Source organism: Gekko japonicus, unplaced genomic scaffold (assembly GCF_001447785.1).
Source record: "Gekko japonicus isolate JY-2015 unplaced genomic scaffold, Gekko_japonicus_V1.1 scaffold1429, whole genome shotgun sequence".
NCBI lineage: Eukaryota > Metazoa > Chordata > Lepidosauria > Squamata > Gekkonidae > Gekko > Gekko japonicus.
Genome location: NW_015167091.1, coordinates 407,671 through 432,299, shown reverse-complemented (window position 1 = coordinate 432,299; position 24,629 = coordinate 407,671). Strand labels below are relative to the sequence as shown.

Sequence of the window (24,629 nt, the reverse complement as noted above, 5' to 3'; positions counted from 1 at the left end):
TTCCCTACAAGGCCCACTTTAAAAATCAGAACTACCCTATAGTTTTATTGTTGATAAACAAAGCTATACTCTTTGCTATGTTATATACTAATCTTAAACAAACTACTTGTAAGAAAGCTTCATTTACCTTAATAGGATTTGTTGTTAGGTTGAGTGTATCTAGTATTCTAGCCATAGTTAGACGTAAGTTGAGTTTAGGAAGTGTTTCTTAGTATAAGAATGTTTGAATGTCTGTGGTAATAAATGGGATAAGAGCCAGTAAACGCAAACTGTAGCCTCTGGCTGAAAGATATGGTTTTTTACTACCTTCTCATAATGTTTATTATTCTCCCATAGATCCGTGGTTATGGACTCAGCAGCAGGTGTCTCAGTGGCTTCTCTGGGCTGCCAATGAATTTAGTTTGGCAAATATGAACTTTGAGAGGTTTGCCATGAATGGCCAGGAGTTGTGCAACTTGGGAAAAGAACACTTCTTGGAACTTGCACCTGATTATGTGGGTGACATTCTGTGGGAACATCTGGACCAGATGATAAAAGGTAAATCAGCCAGATCAAAGTAATGTCAATATCTTGGATGCAGATAGGGAGGGAAAGAATAAATCTGTAGAAATCGAAACAAATTTTGAAATACCTGTTATAAAATCATAAAGTATTTTTTTTAAGTTACCCAAAGGTACTAGCTATAGCTGGCTTTGTTTTTGGTGCAATCTCATTTATATATTTTATACAAAGTAACACTAGTATACTTTTGGCTTCTAGGAAGCTATCCACATCCATATACATATCATAAAAAAGTGAGCTAAGCATTGTTAGCCACACTTAATTCTCTTCCATTGAAATCAGTGGAACATACTAACTAACTGTGGTTGAATGGTTGAATTGTGTCCCAAGTTAGGTTGCAGTCCGATCTTACTTATCCTGCCAACAATTCTGTCAGTCTGGAAAGACTGGACAAAGCAGTCCGATCTTACTTATCCTGCCAACAATTTTGTTAGTCTGGAAAGACTGGACAAAGCATAATTCTATGAAACCCTCTTGTATTTCTGTGATACAGATTACATGAATTCTTTAATGCATAAGCAAAGTCACCTGCCCAAATGTACAAAAATAAATGCTTGTCCTGTTTTCAGATAATCAAGAGAAACCTCAGGATCAGTATTTGGAAAACTCTCATTTCACTTCATCTCCTCACTGGGTCAACAACAATTCATTAGGTAAGTTATGTTAAAAGTAGAGATACTGGATTGAACTGGAGGAAGCACAAGTGGGAAGAAAATAGCCACTAGCACTGTTCTACAAAACACATGTACCAGAGTTTGAGCGTGCTTTAAGAGCAAGGTTCTATAGTAGTTTTCATGCTGTTTCAAGCTCTTTCACAAGTGGAACAATGTTTTTTTTAATTTTGTTTCATCACACAACACTCTAGTGTAAAGAATAAAACAGCTTTTGTGTGAGTGGCATCTTTCACCTATGGAAGAGCACCTTTGAATTCAAGGCATTGAATATTCTTTGGATATCATTGGGTTTCTAATTTCATAACTGTCGTAAAGAAAACAAATATGGGGCTGCATATATTCTACACCAAAACAAAATACAAATTGTCTGCAGAGAGTGCCTTTTTGACATAATATGTTCAGGGATTTTGAATTGGGCTTAATCAGTCAGGGTATCTACAGGGAGGGCAGGATAGAAGCCTAATGAAATAAATGAATAAATAAATAATACAGCATATATATCCTCCTTTAGTTGCATACATTTTATTCATATGTGTTGGTTAGAACATAAGAAATAAGTATTGTCTGTATTAACTTTTTTCCAGATAGTGACCAATTTGGGTACAGTTGATATTAAAGCAGACAGTAAGGAAACCTAGTTGTAGTGATTGATAAAGCATTTGGCTTTAAATTAGTGATGAACTAAATCCAGAATCAGCTTTGAGATGCTTTGAAACATGTGGTAATTGCAGGAAATTAGTGTAGAAATCATGGAGACTCATACCTTTATAAAAACATAATAATTACTATGCTCTCTTCACCAAAGGTGCTAAACTTTAATTGTTAATATCATTATACTCTATACAAGAACAAGAAATAGCACTAGGTCACATTACTGTTTCATCTGGCTTACTTTTCCAAAATTATAAAAATACTTAAACCCTGTGTAGTTTATAAGGGCCATGGCATACAGACATGATGGGCTTGTGTGGAAACAAGTGGGAAGATCATAAATATCAGTAGGGTTTACTCCACTAAGTGGTGTAAGTTTCAACTGGGGTGTGTGTGTGTTAGTATTTTTCCGACTTTCCATGCGTTTCTATGCTGCATAAAAAGTACAGTACTAGTATCTGTGGCAGAGACTAATCAAAAACATGCATTTGTTTTTCAGGCGGTAACATGGAGCAGGCACAGTATTGTGCTCAAGTGCCCAGCTATCCTAAAACTCTTAACTATCAAAAAAATGGCCTTCTGGGTGATTTGTCTGTTGGACCAAATATAGTTAACCCAGAACAAGAATTTCAGATGTTTCCTAAAGCACAGCTAGAAGCACTCAATGTGAGCTACTGCTCTGCAAATCAGGACTTCACAAGAAACAATTTGAATTTAATGTTAGATAACACTGGTAAGATTTATATGATCTTTTACATGTTAACACCTGTTTATAAGAATGGTATAGCATAGAAATGTTCTAGTACTAAATACCAACAGTGCAACAAAACTGCTAAAGTATACTGAAGTTACTATACATATTCAAAATTGCAGGAACCATTCCTTTTCCAGTTCAGCACCCCACTTCACTCCTATTACACTTAGCCACAAAGCATTAATTGTAAAATTAGGGAAATAGAGAAGAATCTTTTGAGGAACTTCCATTAGGGTTTCATTGGCCTGATGTTAAGTTTCATATGTTGCTGTTTGTAAAGCAGAAAATGTTCAAGTGTTCTAAAAATAAATAAAAATTTAAACTAGTATTAGTGACCACCATTAGACTAAACTGCCTTAAATGGATGAATTCATGAATTGTGGTAGCATGCAGCCCCAGTAACATGTTGTTTTCATGATTTATATAACGTTGTTTGTAAACTAGTTAGTTTCATTACTTTGTGAAGCGGGTGTGCAAGTAGAATTTCATTTTCCCTGTCTTGGTACTTCCATTCTGAGTAGTTAACTGTCCTCAAAATCCAGTTTCCTGTACTGTTAATATATTAAGGAAAAAATCTGAGCAAAATCCTCCTTTACTTATTGGTGTTTTCCCCTCCTTTAAGATAAACCTAGAGACAATCATGATTCAAGTGATAATGGCACAGAAAGTTATGAAGGCTTAGATTCACTGCTACACTCTTGGAACAGCCAGTCCTCCTTAGTGGATGTTCAACGTGTGCCATCTTACGAGAGTTTTGAAGAAGACTGCAGCCAGTCACTGTGTCTGAATAAACCCACAATGTCCTTTAAGGACTACATTCAGGAAAGGAGTGACCCTGTTGAACAGGGGAAACCAGTTATACCAGCAGCAATTCTCGCAGGGTTTACAGGCAAGTGTTTACATACTTTTCCAATTCTTTTTTGCCTTTGAGTCTGTTTCCCCTTTTTTTCAACTAATTACATAATGTGCCCTGAGAATGCATGTTGATGGGTCAACACTTACTGAATATAAGTGGAATACAACCAGCTGAGGGTCCGATCACTGAATTACTGCAAATGAGGATTAATATGTAAAATAAATAAAAGCAAACAAAGAATTAAAACCAGTATGTTACATCCTTATCTGTGTGTATCAAAGGCATGTAAAATCAGATAATTCAACAAATCAGCAAAAGCTGGCTTCCGGTCTGGCTCCCGCGAATGGCGGACGCATCCTCGGGTCGCTCCCGAGGGCGTCTCGCCCGCCCGCGGTGGAGGAGGAAATCCGTGCGAGCGGAGACCCGAACGAGCCCCTCAGGAAGAGAGGAGCTCGGATCCGGGGCACTTTAGGGCGCACTAGGGGGGAGTCTCTTTTTCGGCCAGGAGGTCGGAGACCGAGGCTTCTGCCATGCCCTGCTCCAATGGACCTTGCTGCGTGAGCGACCCCGTTCGGGGTTTAGCGGAGCCACCAGACATCACCGAGTGATAAAGCGATCATCCGGGAAAAAAAGGGAAAAAGAAAAGATCGGCTTAACTGTGAGTTGTCAAAATGCAGAGAAAAAGAACTAAAAACGCTTCCCCCCCCCCAGCGAAAAAGGCGAGGAGGTTAACCCTCTATTTGTACAAGCGAAAAAGAAAAGGAGGGGGGGAATGGACTGAGCGAATAGTGGTGTTTTCCTTTGATGTATTTGAAATAAAGCAAGAAAAAGTTTTGTTTCTCTGGAGCGCATTTTAAGAACTTTATTGAAAATAAACAATAAAAAAAAGATGTCGGAGCTGGGCAAAGGCAAGCGGAGAAGAAGGGAGGGACTTCCGTCTGGGCGTTTGCTTGTGTGTGAGAGCCGGCTGCTTAATGTTTGGACTGTTTATGGCTGTGAATCTGACGGGATTTTTGTAAAACGGAAAAGTTTGAACTGTGACAGCGAGGAGTGCCTGGCAAGCACTTATACAAGTCAACAGTTGCGAGGAGGATTCCACGTCAGTGATAGTAAAAGTACCAAGCACGCAAAGAAGCGGTTCTGAATGCGCCCAGAAGAGTTTTTTTTAACAGAAATTCAAAGGAACATTACTAACATACTAACAGAGAATTACATGTGACCGGACCAAGAAAAGAAGTTTGACAACACACAGAAGAAGCTTTAGAAGATTAATTGGACATTACTAACAGTTTAATTTACCAGTTTATATATCACTCAGCTTTTTCTTTCTCTCACTGTCTACCCTTCCCATTTCTTCTTTTAAGTGAAATACCTCCCCTTTTTAGGGGAGTTAATAAAAATCTTTATTAAAAAAAAACACAAATCAGCAAAAGCTTTCTGAAATTCTATTTCTAGTCAGATTCTGTTCATTCAGGTAGAGAAGGTTTTAAAGCTAAACCCTACAGAACGTTTTGTTTGCATCAGTCTGTAGAGCTGCTTTCAAACTGCAGCTTTGAACTCTAAAATGGTCCTTTCAGGTGTTGTAAGGAATTCCTACAATTTATTTTTCCCCCATCCCTAATACTTCTGTTACCAGGTTTTTCTGTCACCAGAAAGACTTTTAAATAAAAACATACTTTATAATAAATGAGTTCTGAGAGCTAGTTTCCTTTGCATAGAAAGCTATTCATTATTGTGTGTTCAGAACATTTCTAATAACTCTTTATCTTGGTATTGACAGGTAGTGGGCCTATACAACTGTGGCAGTTTCTTCTGGAGCTTCTAACTGACAAATCTTGTCAGTCATTCATTAGCTGGACTGGAGATGGATGGGAATTTAAACTAGCTGATCCAGATGAGGTATGTAGTTCAGTTGTCCTGAATACAGCAGGCATGATTCCTATTCTGTGAGGGCATCTGATATCTTGTTCTCATGAACTCTGTCCACTGGTATAAGAAGTAACCTAATGGTGTGTAATCATGGTTTCGGTTACCTTTTTTTTGCTTAGTTGAGCAGTAATCTAGACTGATGTCGTTTGTGTCCTCCATTAACCAATCATATGAAAACTATTTTTATTGTAGTATTTAAATTACAGCATTCCTTAGACTTCACGTAAGATTCATTGTAAAGATAGAATACCTCTGAGACAAGACAGGATCACTGCTCTTTGGAGACCCACAAGTTCCTTTGGGCATCAAGTGGTTGCCGTGCTTCAAGTTCTATTTATAAAAATGTTTCAGGATAATAGCTAAATCTCTCAGACTTCTCTTCAGATATATTTTTGTTTTAATATTACTTGAAGTTTTTATTTCTGAAGTACTTCAGAAGCCAGAGATTAAATCTTTTCCCTGGTCTTAGAAATGCCTTAGAAATGTTGTTGGCCATCCAGGAACTGGTTGGCCACTGAGTGAGACAGGATGCTGGACTAGATGGACCACTAGTCTGATCTAGCAGGGCTCTTCTTATGCTTTTATTACGTTTTCAGGGGCTGGACTTCCACCTTTCAGTTTTGAGCTAATATCACAGTTGTTGTTTATAGTTGGCATTAGTACATACATGAGTAAAGATGCTTGAAGGTCATGGCGTTTAGAACTCCACTGCAAACTACTTAATATGCACAGATTTTACTGTGTATTACTAACTAACTAATTTTTCCTGCTTTGTCTTAAGGTTGCACGGCGGTGGGGCAGAAGGAAAAACAAGCCCAAAATGAATTATGAGAAGCTGAGCCGTGGCCTGCGCTATTATTATGACAAGAACATCATTCACAAGACTTCAGGGAAACGTTATGTATACCGTTTTGTATGTGACCTACAGAACCTGTTGGGATATACAGCAGAAGAGCTTCATGCCATGTTAGGAGTGCAGCCAGACACAGAAGACTGAACATTGCAATCTTGTGTAACTTTGACAAACTACGTGAGAACACGCAAACTGTGAACTGGGACCCTCTACTGCAGTCACTGGTTTTATCTACTGACTGTTTGGAGTGGTGCAACTGTGACGGACCTTGAAGTAATTCTGAAATGAGGAGATGTAGAAGGAAAGAGAAGTGGCCTTACTGCGTTAGGCACAATAGCTCCAGATCTTGCTGTATCAGTCGCTTTGAGCAGCTTGGAGGTCAGCACAGTTCCCAGCTGTACTCTGAAGATATGAAAGTTCTCCAGGGTGTAGTGGACTGGTTTTTTCACACTGCCATGTAATTAGGGGTATTGCCCATACCAAAGGCTGATAAGCCATCAGCATTTCTAACTCAAAAGAAAAAAAACCCACCACCCTACAGTAGCAGCCTGACAGATGTTACTTGTGGGGACGTGTATGATTAAGACAAAAGGCTAGATACCCTTTTAAAAAACAGGTAGTGAGATGACATTGCATTGGGCATTCTCTTAAGTATATTTTTTATCATTATACAAAAACAAGTTGTGTAGCCTCAAACCTTTTTGTCAAAGCTAGTGAAACAATGGAAGAGATCCCTCACAAGCAGGGGAAAATCATACCATTTCAAAATTGGTGTGTATGTGTGGATATGTGTGTGTGTGTGTAGATATATATATAAAAGCACGGTCATATGATGCTCTGGCAATTTAATGCTCCTATTTAATACTGTAATTTAAGCTAATGTAAGCATCTGAAAGAGGAAGAAATTAAATGTTTCATTTTTGGAACAGCAGCACTTACAACGTCCTGAAAGTATTTAATCCGTTGGTTAATTGTGGCTGACAAACTCCATGATAGCCCCCCCCCCCCCCCCCGAGACTAATACTATGTTCTGGGGCAGAAAGATCCTTTTTGATTTATCCTCTGACTGAAAATGTTGTTTAAAATATTTATTAATGGCATATTTCTTTCACTTCTGTGCATGTCCATTTTTAAAAAAAATATATACATCCCTTTTTCAGTTAATAGCTCCTCACCCCTGCCTTCATCCATAACAAATTATCTTGATTAAAGTATGAATTCTATTTTTGGAAATAATTCTGACTTCTTTGAATCAAACAAGAGAAAGATATGTAGCAGCTATTTTTACTGCCAAAAAAGTTCACTGAAAAAATGTAATTTGTAAGAAGCTTATTTTTTATCTGAGATTGACTGAAAATTTAAATGTACAGTGTGTTGTTTAAAATTAATTTTATTAAAACTTATTAAACAAGTAGCATTTGTATTCACTTGCCTTATCTCCTTGTTAGTATTAATGTATTTGTTGATGCATCCTTAAAGTTCCAGTAGGTCATAGGATTTGGTCTTTTCACACCAGTGCCGATCAAGTTGAGTGTACCTATCCAGTGATTGCTTATGGGGGTAGAGTACTTATGCACACAAAAAACTCCATCAGTTGAAAAGGTGACTCCTTTTCAGTCAAGGTAGCAGGTCCATCTATGATTACTGTGCTTAGGTAGATCTACTTACTCCATAAAATTGGTAGACCTACTTTCTCCTATGTATGCATCAGAAGGATGTTCTGCTAAAAATTAAAGCATAACAAAATTTTATATTAATGAGAGAGCACTTCAGTCATTGAATTGTAAAGTACTCCCTGAGAAGGAGGACTTCATATAGTACTACAGTGGGACATGTCTAACAGATAACCCCAAAATGGGACATGCTACTTGTATGCAGTTATCGTAGAACAAGTGAGGACCCACAAGAAATGTGTGGGGAGGGGGCATTTCTTCCCCCTTCGTTTGCTCCCCTCTCCCCCTACTTTTCTGCCTCTCACTCTTTCTCCATCTTGTCACCCCATCTCTTACCCTCTGCCCTATGCCTGTCACACTCTGCCGCGTACCCTATCATTCTTCCCCTCCTCCAGTCACTTTCTTTTTATCTCTGCCCCCACTGCATCACTCTCTCTGCCCCTCTACCCCAGCACTCTCTTTTTCCCTCTGCACCCCCTGATGGTCCCCCCATAGCCGCTCTTGGCAGCTCATCCAGGTGAGCCAGCAGAGTCTTCCTCCCCCTCCCCCCGCCACTCTCTGTGACTCACTTGGAAGAGCTCCAGGTGAGCCAACAGTCTCTCCTCCCCCACTGCTCTCTGTGGCTCACCTGGCATGGCTCCAGGCAAGAGCCTCCAGGACTGTTAAAGGTAAGGTTTTTATTCAGGTTTTTTTTTTTCAGGGGAAAGTTTAAATCCCTCAATGTCTGTGTGTGTTTTTAAATTTTTGGATTTTTTTTCAAAAATAGGGGGTCCCCCAAGTTTGTCAAAACATGTGTTAGGGCAAGTGTGCCTCATATCTGCGGATTCAAATATCCACTAATGGGGGCACATTTGGGAATTAGATATATATATTAACGTGCAACCATAGGTGGAGATTGGCTATGGTGGCTTTTCTGTGGAATCCTAGTTGTAGATGCACTTAGCTTTCCCATACTTCCTCTTTCTAGAATGCCTTTAAGATAAGAAATATAATAGGGTGCTAATTTTGTCAGCAATAACAGCAGGCGACAACAAAAGGAATTGTTTCCCTCTCAGTTACATGCATGAAGTGTTTAACTTTTCATGAGCATGCAGTCTTCATCTTAGCTGCTATGCAGTTTTTGATTACTATGTCTATGTGACTGGTAAAGAAAGACAGAAGGGAGAAAGTGTATATTCTTATACATGGAAGGGATTCTCATTGCAATTCAGTGCATGTGTTTTTTATAAAAGAGCCTTGTATATTACTGGCAACTAAGGATACGCCATCTGATATGAAGACTACAACTTCAACGCCCATTAACACACACATCCCTTTGAGATTTGTCAATGCATAGATCATCTGAAATATTTTTATTGGGGTTAAATTCCTGCCATTTCACAGCTTCTGTCTTTCCTCACTTGCTTTGTTGTGTAAAAAATGGCACAGAGCCTCATGAGTCCTGCATCATATTTCTGTTCAATCCAATAGTTATACTTTCACCCCAAGTGCTTTCATTTCTAGGGGGGGGCAACTGAATGTGCTAGAGAGGAGGAGAACACTGTTCAATGAAGAATAAGGTTTTAAAAGTTACTAGGATGCTGCTGGGTGAAGCAGGGTGCTTAGTACTTTTTTTCTTTATAAAGTGTTATGTGATAAATAGTAGACATGTACATGCTCTTTACAAAGAATTACTCATAGCTACTGTTGTCAGAGGCATTGTCCAGTGGGTTCCCATGGCAGCCATATATTATTTTACTATAACAGTAGAAGTGGGACAGTCACTGTTCTCCAGCACAGAGGGAACAAAACTTTCCGCTTGGCAAAACTGGCTAAAAATAAAAGGAAGTGGAAACTGAACCATTCATTACATCATAGGTGATTACTAGGTGGACATGTTGTGAAATGTTCTGAATTAAGGGGCAAATGTGCTAACTTCACAGAAAATTCAGTGTACTGAAGATTACAGCACTTCATTTGAAAAACAGGCAGCGATTGCAAAGCCCCACAGTCATTTACAGTAAAGCAAGAGATGTTACATCATAGCGCCAAAAATGTCTTAACTACTGTATTAGTCTCCTACAGAGTGGAAATTTTTAACCAATTCTTCAGCAGTCCAACCCTCACGTGCCATAAAGGTTAGATGTAGCCCTTCACTTTTCTGCATCAAATACATTCTGGAGAGCATAAAACTTCAGGTAACCTCTTCAATTCAGGCTCCCAGACATTTTCAAATGGTACAAAATCCAACATTCATTTGAGTTCATGGTTCAGCTCTGGGAACAGTTTTTATACCAGAACTCCACACTAGAAACTAAAGAGTACAGTCTCCATGAGCAGAGTGACATTCCCTCCTCACTGAATAAACACAATCAGCCTTCTCATGTGCCTGGGATTAGGAGGAAGAACGTTCAAATCAGCTTGCGTGAATTCAAGACAATTGAATTCTGGACCCAGATGACCCAAACAACTACCGCCCAGTGGCTAACATTCCATTTTTGGACAAGGTGCTTGAATGGGTAGTGGCAGCACAGCTTCAGGAAGAGACAGATTATCTAGACCCATTTCAATCTGGATTAAAGCCTGGGTTTGCAAAAGAAATGGCCTTGGTTGCACAGACTGATGACCTTTGCTGGGAGAGTGACAAGGGAATCTGTCCCTGTTGATTCTCCTGGACTTTTCAGTGGTTTAAGCTCTTACTTGATTGGCAGGTTCTAGATGTTAGTGCTTGGGGAATGCTGCTTGGCCTGTGGCATTTATACTGTGGGGTCCTGCAGGGTTCCATCTTGTCCCCCATGCTATTTAACATCTACATGAAAGTGCTGGGAGAGGTCATGTGGGGATTTGGAGTGAGGTACCACCAGTATGTGGATGACACCCAGCTCCATTTCTCCTTAGCAGCAAAACCACACAGTCTGTGGAAGTCCTAAAAAGGTACCTGGAGAAGATACTGGGACAGATGAAGGCCAATAAACTGAAGTTCAGTCCCGACAATATTGAGGTTCTGTTGGTCAGTGGAGAAGCTGCTTGGTGACTGTGGAGCCAGCTTGTCTTAGAGGGGGTTCCACTGTCCCTGAATAAGCTGGTCTGTAGCTTGGGGGTGCTACTGGATCCTGGTCTACAGTTGGAAGCTCAGGTCTTCTCCATGGCATGTAGCATCTATAGACTTTAGCTGGTAAACCATCTATGACTGTTCCCAAAAGACAAGGTTTGGCTACTTTGACTCATACTCTAAATACAGCTAACTTGGATCACTGTAAGTTGCTCTACATGGGGCTGCCTTTGAAAATGGTCTGAAAACTTCAACTGGTCCAAAATGCAGCAGTCTGACTATTGTCAGGGACTGGTTACAGGGATCATATTACTCAAGTGCTGAAAGCTACACTGGCAGTGGTTACCCATCTGTTTCCACGCACAATTCAAAGTGCTGGCTCTTACCTTTAAGGCCCTAACAACCTGGGGACAGGATGCCTGAAGGACTGCCTCCCTCTGGACAGGGCCAGCCCAAGGTGTTTCTGTGCCCTAGGCAAGGCCAGCTTGTGGCACCCACAGGCGATGCCAACCTCCCAGTGGGGCCTGAAAACCTCCCAGAAACACACCTGGGAGGGGGGGCACCAGGCGCCACAAGCTAGCCTTGCCCCTGCCCGGGTCAGGCCCAGCCAGGCTGCCCTTCCCGGTGGGTGACAGGACTGGCGGGGGCTTCAGCTACGGAGCCAGGAGGCAGCTCTTTCGTCCACTGGGAGGGAGAGGAGGGAGTGCTCTGCCCCGGGCAGCACCGGCTGAAGCTCTGCCAGGTCCCAACATGGGGGGCGGCAGTGTTCCCTCTAAGCTGAGTTAGTGTGAGCTAGCTCACACTAACTCAGCTTAGAGGGAACATTGGGGGGCGGGCCTGGAGGGCCCCGGTGGCTGGCCCCATCTTCTCCCATCGATCTCGCCAGCTCCGTGGGGTCGGCTCTGGACTCGGCGGCGGCAGGGGGGCAGGTCCGGATGGCAGCTAGTCCCGCACCACTTAGCTCTGAGGCCGGCTGGCATTGAACCCCCTCCCTTGGCCCCTGGCCCTGGGGAAACCCAATGAGGGAAGGTGCCTCCCGCCTGCTTCCCCACCACAACAAGTCTCTGTTCTCCACGGCCCGGGGAAGCCAGCCGGGACTTGCCCCGGCGGCCTTTCCCCCTCCTCCTTCTCCGGACGGTGTGCCCTTCAAGCCCTCCTCCTCTGCCCTCTCTGGCAGACTCTGGTTTGGTGCAGGGGTGACGCTTGGCATCCTGGTTAAGGGCAATTGCTGTCCTGCAGGAGCTCCAGGCAGCCTCCTTCCCGGTGGGGAGAAGCCCACTGTCGGGCCAGCCGGCCAGAGGAGGAGGCCGCTGCCCTTGAGCGCTGCCTGGGCGCTGTCCTAAGCAGAGAGGCCAGGTGGGTGGGCAGGCGGGTGGGCACAGCAGCAGGGGTGCAGAGTCCCCAGAGGAGCGCGCCTCCCTCCTCACTTCCTTGCCTACCCGCCCACCCCCTCCCCTCCTCTCCTCCGTCCTGATGGTGATGCTGCGGCGGAGGCTAAGCAAGCTGACGGGAAGGAAGGGGCGCATTGTGAGTGCCCAGAAATGGAGGCGGGTGGGCGGGCAGGTGGCAGTGGCAGAGGCCTCGCTGCGCCCCTGGGAGGACTGCGCCCTAGGCCAGATACTAGTAGGCCTAGTGAGAGAGCTGGCCCTGCTTCCGGACTATCCAGCCCACTAGTTAAGATCTGCCTTTCAGGCTCTATTCTCGGTGCCCCTGCCTTCAGAGGAGAGGCAGGTGGTGACTAGAGACAGGGCATTTAATGTGGTGGCACCCAGCCTTTGAAATGCCTTTCCTCTTGAGGCTTGCCTGATGCCTACTTGAATGTTTTTAGGCACCAGGCCAAAACACGTATTTTAGCCCAGGCTTTTAATTAGGGGTTTTATCTTTCCAGCTTTTTAAATGGTCTGTTTTTGTTTGAGGTCTGTTTTATGGATAGTTTTATGATGTTTATGCCCCGTGGCTTGTTTTTAATCACTTGTTGTTTTATATTGTTACATTATTTTAATTGTAAGCCACCTCAAGCAGGACTCTGAAAAGGCAGCATAGAAATGTTCTAAATAAATAAAGCTTTTAATTATATTTGTGTAATTTTTTATTTTGCTGCTAGTTAGTGTTTAAATTGGTATTTTATTGCTTTTTAAATTGTTCTAAAACACTACCCTGAGAGAATATGTGAGATACACATTTTAAAGAAATAAATGAGTAAGTTTATTGTTTGAATCTGTTATTTGTTGGTCAAGCACCAGCACAAGAGTTACTAAACTTAATAGTATGTATTCATTTTATTTGTGCTGACATACTATATAGTGCAGAGGTGTTGAACTCATTTGTTATGAGGGCCGGATCTTACATAAATGAGACCTTGTTGGACCAGGCCATGTGTGTCATAAAATGTAATGCCAGGTAGCAGAGATATAAACTTTATAAAGGACACAAACACAAAGGGTTTGGGTTTTTTTAACTTAAAATAAAAAACATGCTTAAAACATTAGCTCTGTAAGCTGCAAACCTACTTTTGATTTATTGACATCCACCACAGAAATCTCATGCTCAAACTTCTGAGTCTAGGACCTCAGTTAAAACATGAAATGGCTGAGTGATTAAGAGAGTCTGGCTAAGCAAACTATGATGCAGCAGAACCAGCAGCAGCAGAACTGGAAGCAGGAGATGGCCAGTTCCACTGTGGGCCTGATGGAAGCCCCTCCGGGGGCCTGATCCGGCCCCCAGGCCGCATGTTTGACACCCCTGGTATAGCGTGTAGCAGAAGAATGTGGAACTGTTCATTGGCTGCACAGGATCTAAATGACTTCTCACACTGAACAGCTTTTGATGCAAGGATACACATATTTCTCAGCTCTCTAAATGCAGCATATTGTGATGGCCAAAATGCAATTTTTTAACCCAGTTAGCGAGAGCATTGTAATTTGAAGAAGAAGAGGAGGAGATTGGATTTATACTCCGCCCTTCACTACCCAAAGGTGTCTCAGAGCAGCTTACAAACTCCTTTTCCCTTCCCCCTCCCCCTCCCCACAACAGACACCCTGTGAGGTAGGCTGAGAGAGTTCTTGACAGAAACTGCTCTTTTTTCAAGAACAGCTCTTATCAGAACTACGGCTTGCCCAAGGTCATCCAGCCAGGTGCAAGTGGAGGAGTGGGGAATCAGACCCAGTTCTCCCAGATTAGAGTCCGCGCACTTAACCACTACACCAAACTGGCTCTCAATATCTATCTGGATATATCTGGAATCGGCACAAAAGCTCCAGGCTTTGCGTGGCCAGTGCTTAGCCTTCAAAGGGCAATTTCAGGACAGTGTGGAGAAACTCCCCATCTATTTCACACCCTTCCCCTTTTCTACAGCATATTTTAAAATGTTGTCTTGATTCTATAGCTGTTCATCTCTGGAGATGAACAAGGAACCTTAAAGGTGTTGGCAATAATGGCTCTCTAAACATATGGCATGTCCGGAGGAACCATTTATTTCTGTCTGAGGTTACAATTGTACTTCTGAATTTGGCTGAAACCAGTTCACTCAAAGTCAAGTTAAAGAATACCATGCAGGAACAGTAAGAAAAGGTTAGTTTTATACACTAGTAGTCATTGTAGGGAATGATGGACAAAAGTGAACATATGCATGAAACGGTATAAATGTATTATGAACAAATTCTGTGCAGCATTTGGGCCAGTTTGCATTTTTCCTTCCAAAATTAGAAGAGAAGAAGAGATTACATTTATACCCTGCCCTTCATTCAGAGTCTCAGAGCGGCTTACAAACTCCTTTTCCTCCACACAACAGACACCTTGTGAGGTAGGTGGGGCTGAGGGAGCTCTTTCCAGAACTGTCCTGGAGAGAACAGCTCTGACAGAACTATGGCTTGCCCAAGGTCATCCAGCAGCTGCAAGTGAAAGCATGGGGAATCAAACCCAGTTCTCCCAGATTAGAGTCCGTGCACTTAACCACTACACCAAACTGGCTCTCCAGTTAGCAAAGTAGTCTAAATTAAGAAACAGTGAACAGTATTACAAAGTTTGAGTCCAGTGGCAACTTTAAGACCAACAATGTTTTATTTATGAACAGCAGGGCTTTTGGGAAAAAAAAAAGAGGTGGTGGAACTCTCAAAAGGGAAATGAAATCTTCAGTCTGTATACTGAAAACTCATGAAGTTTTAAACATTTTTAAAAGAATTTTGTTGAAGAGGTTCCAGAACTCCATTGCCAGAAAAAAAGCCCCGAGAACAGTATTGATCACTAATGTGGATATGCATAAACATCCCCATCTGCATTATGATGCTCATCAAACCAATGGTTAATTGGGTGGAAATGTCATTTGATGCAGACTAGGATGGACATTGCCTATGCAGTAATTCATAGTCAAGACTTTGTACATTACAGCACAGAGCAGCTCCCTGTGATCCCAGGATGTCTCGGCCATATGTTTTTTTGAACATTTAAAAGACAATTCCTTTGTTCCAGCAAGCAGACAAAAACAGTGAATTTTACCAGAGCATGCATAATATTCAGTTGAAGATCTCCAAACACACCATGCATTTTACATGAGTTTTTACTAAACCCAGAATTCACCAGGGTGGGGGAAGCAGATAAAAACAGACACATTTTAGCCATTCTGACTTCAATCCACTGGAGCATGGATCTTATTATGAAGCTGGGAAACATTGCTTCAGTACATTACTCCTGATCCTCACAGTCCAGGCATGCAAAGTGCTCCTGCCATGCCTGTTGTCCCCAGCTCTTTGTATGAGTGTCCTGTGAAAGAATGAAATGGAAGGACACACATGAACTCATAAAGCTGCCTTATACTGAATCAGATCACTAGCTGGCTTAGACTGACTGGCTGGCTTAGACTGAGCTGACTGAAATTGAATCCAATGAAGACGGAGGTCCTGTGCCTGAGTTGGGGTGGCCCGGGGATAGGGATACCACTCCCATCCTTCAATGGGGTGCTGTTGGTGCCAGTATCGGAGGTTAGGTGTTTGGGAGTGCTCCTGGATGCCTCCCTAATGATGGAGGCCCAGGTAGCAGCCACTGCTAAGTCAGCCCTTTATCATCTTTGGCTGATTTGGCAGTGGGTTCCCTTCCTTGAAAGCAATGACTTGGCGACAGTGATCCATGCTATGGTCACCTTGAGATTAGACTACTGTAATGCTCTCTACATGGAGGCAGATTTTAATGAAAGATTACAAATTTTTGTCAGGAGATCCACAAGTTCACATTTGAGTTATTTCAGAACTCTCGGATATATGCCATCTGGGCCTGGTGATTTATCAGTTTTTGTCTATTAGTCATAGGACCTCCTCTTTCGTCACCTCAATCTGACTCAGGTCTTTCAACACCCTTCCCAAAATCAGCGGTTCTGGAGTGGGCAAGCACTTCTCATTTCCACAGTGAAGACAGAGGGAAAAAATACATTCAGCTTCTCAGCCGTTTCCCTATCATCCTTCAGTACTCCTTTTACCCCTTGGTTGTCCAAGGGCCCTACTGCCTCCCTGGCTGGTTTACTGCTTCTAATGTATTTGAAGAAAGCACTGGTTGCCCTCACAGATGACCTCCGGAGGCATCTGGATCGGGGCAGGACAGCGGTGCTGTTGTTGTTGGACCTGTCGGAGGCGTTCGACACGGTCGACCACCAGTTACTCGCTCACCACCTCGCTAACACTGGGATCCAGGGGCTTGCCTTGCAATGGCTCATCTCCTTTCTCCAAGGTCAGGGACAAAGGGTGGCTATTGGGGATCAGCTGTCCCGAAGGAACCCAGTAATTTGCGGAGTGCCTCAAGGGGCGGTGCTTTCCCTGATGCTATTTAACATCTATATGCACCCCCTTGCCCAGATTGCCTGGAGGCATGTGCTAGGGTGTCACCAATATGCGGATGACACCCAGCTCTAGCTGCTGTTGGGCGATAAGTCTGACTCTACCCCGGAAGATCTGGACCAGGCGCTACAGGACGTGGCTGGATGGCTTAGACTGAGCTGATTGAAATTGAATCCGATGAAGACGGAGGTCCTGTGCCTGAATCGAAGTGGCTCGGGGTTAGGGATCCCACTACCAGCCTTCGATGGGGCACCGTTGGTGCCAGTGCCGAAGGTCAGGAGTTTGGAAGTGCTCCTGGATGCCTCCTTAACAATGGAGGCCCAGGTAGCAACCACTGCCAAGGCAGCCTTTTACCACCTACGGCTGATCAGGCAGTTGGTTCCCTTTCTCGAACGCAATGATCTGGCTTCAGTGATCCACACAATGGTCACCTCGAGGTTGGACTACTGCAATGCTCTCTACATGGGGCTGCCCTTGGTGCAACTCCGGAAGCTGCAGCTGGTGCAAAATGCAGTGGCCAGCCTGCTGATGGGGCTCCTCATGTGGGAGCACATCTGGCCTGTGCTAATGTCATTGCACTGACTGCCAATAGCATACCAGATTCGCTTCAAGGTGCTAGTTTTGACCTTTAAAGCCCTTTATGGTCAGGGACCTACCTACCTGAGGGATCGCCTTTCCCCACATGTTCCCCAGAGACCATTATGGTCAGGGTCTCAAAAACGCTTGGCCCTCCCTGGCCCTAAGGATGCCAGACTGGCATCGACTAGGGCCGGGGCCTTCTCAATAGTGGCTCCAACCTGGTGGAATGAGCTTCTGGAAGAGATCAGGGCCCTGAGCGACCTTTTACAGTTCCACAGGGCCTGTAAAACAGAGCTCTTCCACCAGTAAGGAGTTGCACTTAACTATCTAAGACCCTGTGCCCAATATCATCATCCAACCTGAGAATGCCAATAGGGAAATCAACCGCTGACTGTATTTTTATTATGTATGCTGCTGCTACTGTACTACCACCGCCATACAAATCGTGTTTTATGCAGATATGTATATTGTTGTTTTATCTGTTGCAATTTTTATGTAAGCTGCCCTGAGCCTGCCTTGACAGGGTGTGTGTGTGTGGGGGGGTACAAATCAAATAAATAAATAAATACTATGTACTCAAGATAGGCAACAGCTCTCTCTAGGGTCTTAGGCAAAGGTCTTTCACATCACCTACTCCCAGATCTTTTTACTGGAGATATCAGGGATTGAGCCCAGGACCTTCTGCATGCCAAGCAGATGTTCTACCAGTGAGGCACAGCCTCTCCCCAAGGAAAGTAGTAGTCTTATGTAACACCAAAAGAGGATTCACAGTCTGGACCAGACTTAAGAATAAGAACAGATCTTAAATATTTTTCATCAACAGAAATACAGAATTTGCAGACAAAAGACAACTGTGCCCTGTTACAATCAATTTACTTTGGCCCATAGAATTTAGCAGAAGCCCTAAAGTTAGCCTCCATCTGCTTAGCTTTAGTTCAGCCACCACCGACAACTAAACTTCCTGGCCATGCCCAAATGTGATCAGGAACTGGATTGAGAGAGGTCCTTTCCTCATTTGCCTAACACTCTAGATTTTTTCAGTGTTCGGGTTGAAGCAATTTAAGACCACAGCAAAAGAGCATCCAAATAACCCAGTGGAACAGCAGGCTGAAACCAGGCTGACCACTGAAAGGAGGGAAATGTAATGTGTGTGTGGGGCGGGGGGGAATCTGGGAAAAAAAAGGTTGAACTCGATTTTAGTGCAGAACTGCTTGGAGGACACCGCAGTGAACATGGATTAAAAGGAGAGAGAGAGAGAGAAAGAGAGAGAGAGAGAGAGAGAGAGAGATTGCTGTAGGCAGTAAACAACCCTGTAACTCCATTATTAACGAACGGTTTAAATATTCCTCAAGTTCATGTTACTGTTTGTATACAAAGAGGGCAAAGATTTAGGCCTAGTACTAATGATAGGGTTGCCAAGTCTATCTTCCACACCCAGCGGGGGAATTTGGGGGTGTTCCTGGAGGGGGCGGGGCATCCCGACGTGATGACGTCACGTTGGGGACGTCCACCGCCCCCACACCCACCCACCCGCACGCTGGATCTCCAGAAACACCAGTTCCCTGCACTTACAGGAGCCGGCGTTTCCCCTTTAAGAGCAAAGAGACGCATTCCCCTTTTAAGTGCACAAAGCTGGCATTTCCCTGCAAGCCTGATCTCAAGCGGAGATCGGGCTTGGGAGGAAACACGGGTTCCACGCACTTAAAGGCAGCCACCCCTCTCTCTCAAGAGAGAAGGGAGAGGGGTGGCTGTGGGTGTTGGGGGTGGGGCTTCCCCTGCTGGCCATCTGGCCGGCGGCGGGTAGAACCCCCCCCAAAAAAACGGGGGACCCCTGACAAACCAGGGGGGTTGGCAACCCTAACTAATGATGTGCCTTTTTGAATGAATATCTCACTACTTTTCCCTTTATGGCAAGTTTAGAATAAGAGGCAGATACCTTTATAAGCTAGCTGCTATGCCCAAACAATCTGATGAAGACCTGACCTGTAAGTCAGCTAAATAATTTGTGTCATGGAGCTTTCAAGCAAAAAGGAGTTAGAGTCTTCTCTGCTCCTCAAAGCCATAATTCTTAGCTGACAGGACAACTTAAAATGCATTAGCTTAGATGGAAATTTCCACTAATTCATGTCATCTAAACCAGAGGTAGACAACCCTCAGCCTGATGACAGCACAGCAAGCCATTTTGCCTGGCACCCAGAGCCAGATCTCTGCCCACTGGCAACACTGCTGGGGCCAGTGGTGCAGAAGGAAACAGGCATGGCTTATGTCTCAGGCCTACACAACCAGCAGCCCAGTCCAAGTTAGATCTCTGAGGTACTGATAGAGCCACTGGGACTTTGCTTGTCCCGAGAATGTGTGGCCAAGTACAACCCTCCTCTCCCCTTATATTTTGATCGTCAATACAACATCTTCACAGGTGGGTGCTGTTTTAGTGGGTGCTTGGGACAAAAAAGGTTGCCTACCCCTGTTCTAAAGAATCCTCCGAGAATATAAATTAGAGGGTTGGGATGGAATAAAAATCCATTTGTTTTGTTCCGCTGCTTGCAAGCTTCTGCATGCCTGACTCTCCTGGTTCCTGTGTTTTTGAAGGACAGCCAATAATTTTGTCCCCATTCTCAGATATCCTTTTCTACCCCTAAATAATTGCAGCCTGATCTGATGCTTTGTTTCTGCTCTCCCACCATTGTGCCGAATAGCTGGCAGTACTCCTTAGAAGAACATTTAGTGCTTATACTGACAGTGGTGTCCCACAGTACTGACTCAGCCAGGAACATAAGAAATATAGTTCATAGTATAGTAATATATTTCAGAGGAAGCTGTTATCCACCCAGGGCTTTCAGGATGAGTCATTGCTCAGGAAAAAACTCTAACTCAAGTCATTCTTAAAATGTGTTCCTGCTCCACGGAGCACTAGCAATTTGTAGTGAACTTTCAAGTAGTGTTCCCAGGCCCTCCTGGGGATGAGGGATCCCCTCCCCACTGTGGGCACTCCCCACCTTTGCTCAGCTGACAGGCAGGGGGGAAATGGCACCAAAAGGGGGAGTGTCAATAGCATCTGAATATGCTGATGGCACTCCCCATATGCCTGGAAGCGTCGTCAGCATGTTGCTGGGGGATGCAGGGGATGCTTTGGGATTTGGGCAAAACTCTATGGTTAACCACAGAGTTTTGCCCAAAAGCCAGAACGTTGACAGCTTGGCTGGCAACTCACTGACATCACTGCAGATGCACACAGAAAGTGATGCCAGCACATCACCCTCAAGGGCCCTCCACCCCCCCTCTGGTTGCCAGTGTGGACTTGGCAACCCTACTTTAGAGTAATGCATGAGCCATCTCAAGTTGTTGGGAAAAGATTGCACTTGGCAATCCTATGGATAACTTGAAAATTTACTACAGTTTGCTGGTGGAATGTGGAGCAGGAACATATTTTAAGAATGACTTGAGTCAGATTTTTAAAAAACACTCATCTTGAAAATCCTGGGTGGATAACAGCTTCTTCTGGAGAAGTCGCTGTACAACTTTGTCCTCTTAGGACATTGTCACCTGTACTATAGTAAACAAGGTCCCTAAAGTACAGCCAATTACCACTTACAGTTTTCTTGGATGAGAGGGAAAGCAAAAGATTTCTTTCTCCTCTTCCTTTTGCAATGGAGAGCTTTGAAGTGAATTGCTGCTGACTTCTTCATGCAGCAACAGTTGTTGGGTGGATTAGAAGCGGGGGTGGATTGGCCATTAAGTCCACTGGGGAAAGTCCACTGGGGCGACTGCAGACTGAAGCAAGGGGCAAAATTTTCCCAATGTGAGGCAGGTAGCAGCTATCATTGCCACAAGCATGGCAAGGCAAGAGGCACACTGCATGGTTGAGCCCTGTGTGGGGCAAAAAAAGGGTGTGATCCAACAGAACCACATGTAGGGTGGCAAAGGAGGTGCCCAGCCAAGCCCCACAGGGCTTGTGTGGCAGGCTTTTTCTACTTTCTCCCCTCATTCCTTCCTTCTGTTTGGGTGGAGCACTTTTCCCTGAATCCCCTCCCCATTGTGGTGTTCCCTTTGTCATGCAAATCAGGAAAAGGGAACTCACTCAGGATCCTACTGTTAGGTTCACACAGCAGACATAGGTGTGTTCAAAACTAGGCATGGGCATGAACCAGCAAAATGCTGTTCAGTTTGGTTCATTGCTAACCACGAACCATCACAAACTTTTGGGGGCTAAATACTGGTTCAGTTCATAAGGTTTGAGATGTGGTAGAATGCCCCTGCCCCAGCATGCTAGAGACACCAAACTTGCAGGGGATCTTCAGCTGATTTTCTTCTACTTGCTATCCAAGTTTGTATGTACAGAGTTTGTATTAAGACCCCCCCCCCAAAGAACGTGACCCAGAACAGTGCTTTCAGGTTCAGGAGTGTATACAATGGATGTGCAAGTCATAAAGGACTTCCCCCTGATTCTCCTCTATGCTCTCCATGTTATGTGCAGATTAGATTTAGGGGGTCTGAGTTATTCCCCCCCCCCCCAAGAAGATGCTCCCAGGAAAGTGTTTTTGGGGAAAATGTCAGGCACAGGTTCAAAAGTGTATAGAATGGACCCCCCTGCAAGCTACATACCCCAAATGCACAGGGAACCTCACCTCACCACCACTCCACTACAATCTCTCCAAATTGGGGGCAGATTACATTTCTGGGGTCCCAGTTATGGACTCTCCCAAAAAAGGTCTTCCCAGTGCTCTCTTTGGAAAAGACAGCTGCAGTTACAGGAGTCTATGGAATGGCTCAGGAACAAGCCAATGACACCAAACTCACAGGGAACCTTACCTGGGCACACACCCACCCACCAGACACTGGAAGCAAGGCAAGCATCGCCTCCCCAACACTCACAGACCTTCCCCAAGTCTCCAAAGGCAGGTTCTGAAGCACAGAAAGGCAGACATCCCCAGAGTTTTGACAGGGGCTCCCCAAAGTAACCCCGTGACAGCTTGGCAGGCACTCTAGCCACACAAGACAAGAAAGGGAAGCATGCCCACAACTTCCACAGTCCCCTCCAAGGCTGAAGCACACAGATCCAGAGCACACACATCAACCAGGATATATTCTTCTACTCTTCAGAGGAATGGAAACACATGTCAAGCTGGTCGGGCCACCCCCAGTTCTCCAAAGAAAGGTTCTGAATGACAGAAAGGCAGACATCCCCAGAGTTTCAACAAGGGTTCCTCAAAGTAACCCCTTGACAGCATGGGGGGGGGTACCTCGGGCAAGCACTGGAAACCAGCAAGGTATGCCCACAATGCTCCCAGGCTCCCTCATGCCTAAACACATAGATCCTCTGGTCACAGCCCACCCCTAGGTAAGAGATCACCTGTTGTGAATGGTACAGATGCAATGGAAAGGGGTAGTCAAACAGGGGCTTGCTTGTATGGGTAGATGTTTGCTGAGGTGGATGTTGTTCCAAGAGGTAGGTGATGTGTTATGAGGTAGATATTGTGTTATGAGGTGGATGTTGTTTCATGAAGTAGGTGTTTGGTGAGGGAGATTTTCCTGGAGGCTAAAAGTAAAGGGGGGTATCCAGGGTTTTTTTCAGTTGGGGAATTTCAGTGAGAAAGGGTTGGTTGTGGGGCCAGCCCACCCACACCCAGCAGAGGCAGCTATTCTCCCATCTAAGTACCCAGTGAGGTCCAGAGGGGGATAGCCCAGCAAGGGGAGGTTGACCTTGAGGAAGGCCAAATTGTCCACCCTGGCTGGGTCCAGGCAGGAGTGATGGGGGCTGACAATATCTCTCAGGTGGGAGAACACCCACTGACTCTGGACACTGGTGGGAGGGCAGGAGAGGAAACTCATGGGCATGCAAGAGAGGCTGGGCCAGATGACAGCCTTGCATAACCAGTACTCTAGGCAATCGGCTCAAGGGATTCAGCAACGTACCCCCTCACCATCATCTCTGCCAAATCTTCCACTATTTCATGCCTGGTATCCTCACTGCTGCTGACCTCCCAGTTAACAGTAGTTAGACCTCCCAGACAACCAGTAGTGGGGCTTCTTCCTGGTTGGGCTCTCTGAGACAGACATGTTGGGCTGTGGCTCCCCCCCCCCCAGCCTCTTCAACCTAATGTTCCCTCTGGTCACGTCTGTTGGCCTGTACCCTCCTCATTTTTTCACAGAGTTCATGCCTCCATTGCCTGCATTCAGGAGAGCAATGCTGCCCTTTATCCAGAGATCACAGATGCAGGCCAGCTTGTACTCCCCTTGCAGAGAGGATGCCGATTGGTGGTGATGGCCACCCACAACCTCCCTGCCAAGGCCCTGACCCATGGGAGAACAGCCATCCCCTCAGGGCCTGGCTCCAGTGAGGAGGCCAGCACCTGCTCCAGCCCTTGAATCAGGGGGATGACTTGCCCCAGCCTGGCCGCGTGGGTGCAGAGCACGTCAATGGTGTCCTGGAAGGGCTTGAGGAGATGCACCATTTGGGAGACAGTCAGCCTGTCGTTGGAGCTGATGCTGAGTTCCTCTTCCCCATACAGGATTTTCATGGAGGAGATGACATCCTTCACCACGCTCTTCTGTTTCACGAAACATGCAATCGTGGTGTCAGTGGAGTTCCAGTGGGTGGGTAAGTCCAGGATGAGCTGGTGTTCAGGCTCATCCTCCTCCCCCTGTCTCTCAAATAGCACATGGGCAGAGCTGATGCTGCGCAAGAAGTGTGCAGCCAGACACTGGCAGGTCTTGAGCAAGGACTGCATCTTGAGGGGGGCCGCATCCCAGGTGGCCTTGACAGTGTGTCCCAGCACCAGAGCATCCTTCGCCACCAGCTGAAGCATGGGTGCCAGGCAGACAATGCTCAAGGCACACAGGCTTCACTGCTACCAGCATGTTGGTGCTGACGTCCATGACCATGTAGCTATGGATGATGTTGTCACAGCCCACCCACTCTCTTGGGCTACTCTGTATCATGACAGCGATGTTTTGTGCTGTGTGGTCTGCATCCATCCCCTTCACACCTAGCAGAACCACTTTGTAGCCCAATGGCTATGCCCTGACTGTCCAGACAGAGAGGTCCTCTGGTTGCCACTAGTGGGTGGTGAGGGAGAGGTAGCCATGTTGCTGGATGCTCCAGAGGTTTGCCATGAAGTGCATGGTTCTGCCTTGAGTTCTGGAGAGCTCAGCCTTGACCATCACCACTGTGAAGCAGTGCATGGAGGGCAAGACTTGTCAGCTCATGGTCCTCTATGAGGGGACTGCATATGAGGGAGCCAGGTGT

The 24,629-nt window shown here is 45.0% G+C and overlaps 1 protein-coding gene across 1 annotated transcript in view; it reads left to right on the top strand.

Annotated features, from left to right (window-relative positions):
* ETS2 (v-ets avian erythroblastosis virus E26 oncogene homolog 2) overlaps positions 1–7,285 on the top strand; it is an 18,227-nt gene extending 10,942 nt beyond the window's left edge. The window contains exons 5-10 of the mRNA XM_015412879.1: positions 337–537; positions 1,131–1,214; positions 2,386–2,619; positions 3,263–3,529; positions 5,277–5,395; positions 6,207–7,285. Coding sequence (XP_015268365.1) covers positions 337–537; positions 1,131–1,214; positions 2,386–2,619; positions 3,263–3,529; positions 5,277–5,395; positions 6,207–6,422 — 1,121 coding nt within the window. The 3' untranslated portion in view covers positions 6,423–7,285. The remainder of the gene's footprint in view (positions 1–336; positions 538–1,130; positions 1,215–2,385; positions 2,620–3,262; positions 3,530–5,276; positions 5,396–6,206) is intronic.
* The last annotated feature ends 17,344 nt before the right edge of the window (positions 7,286–24,629 follow it).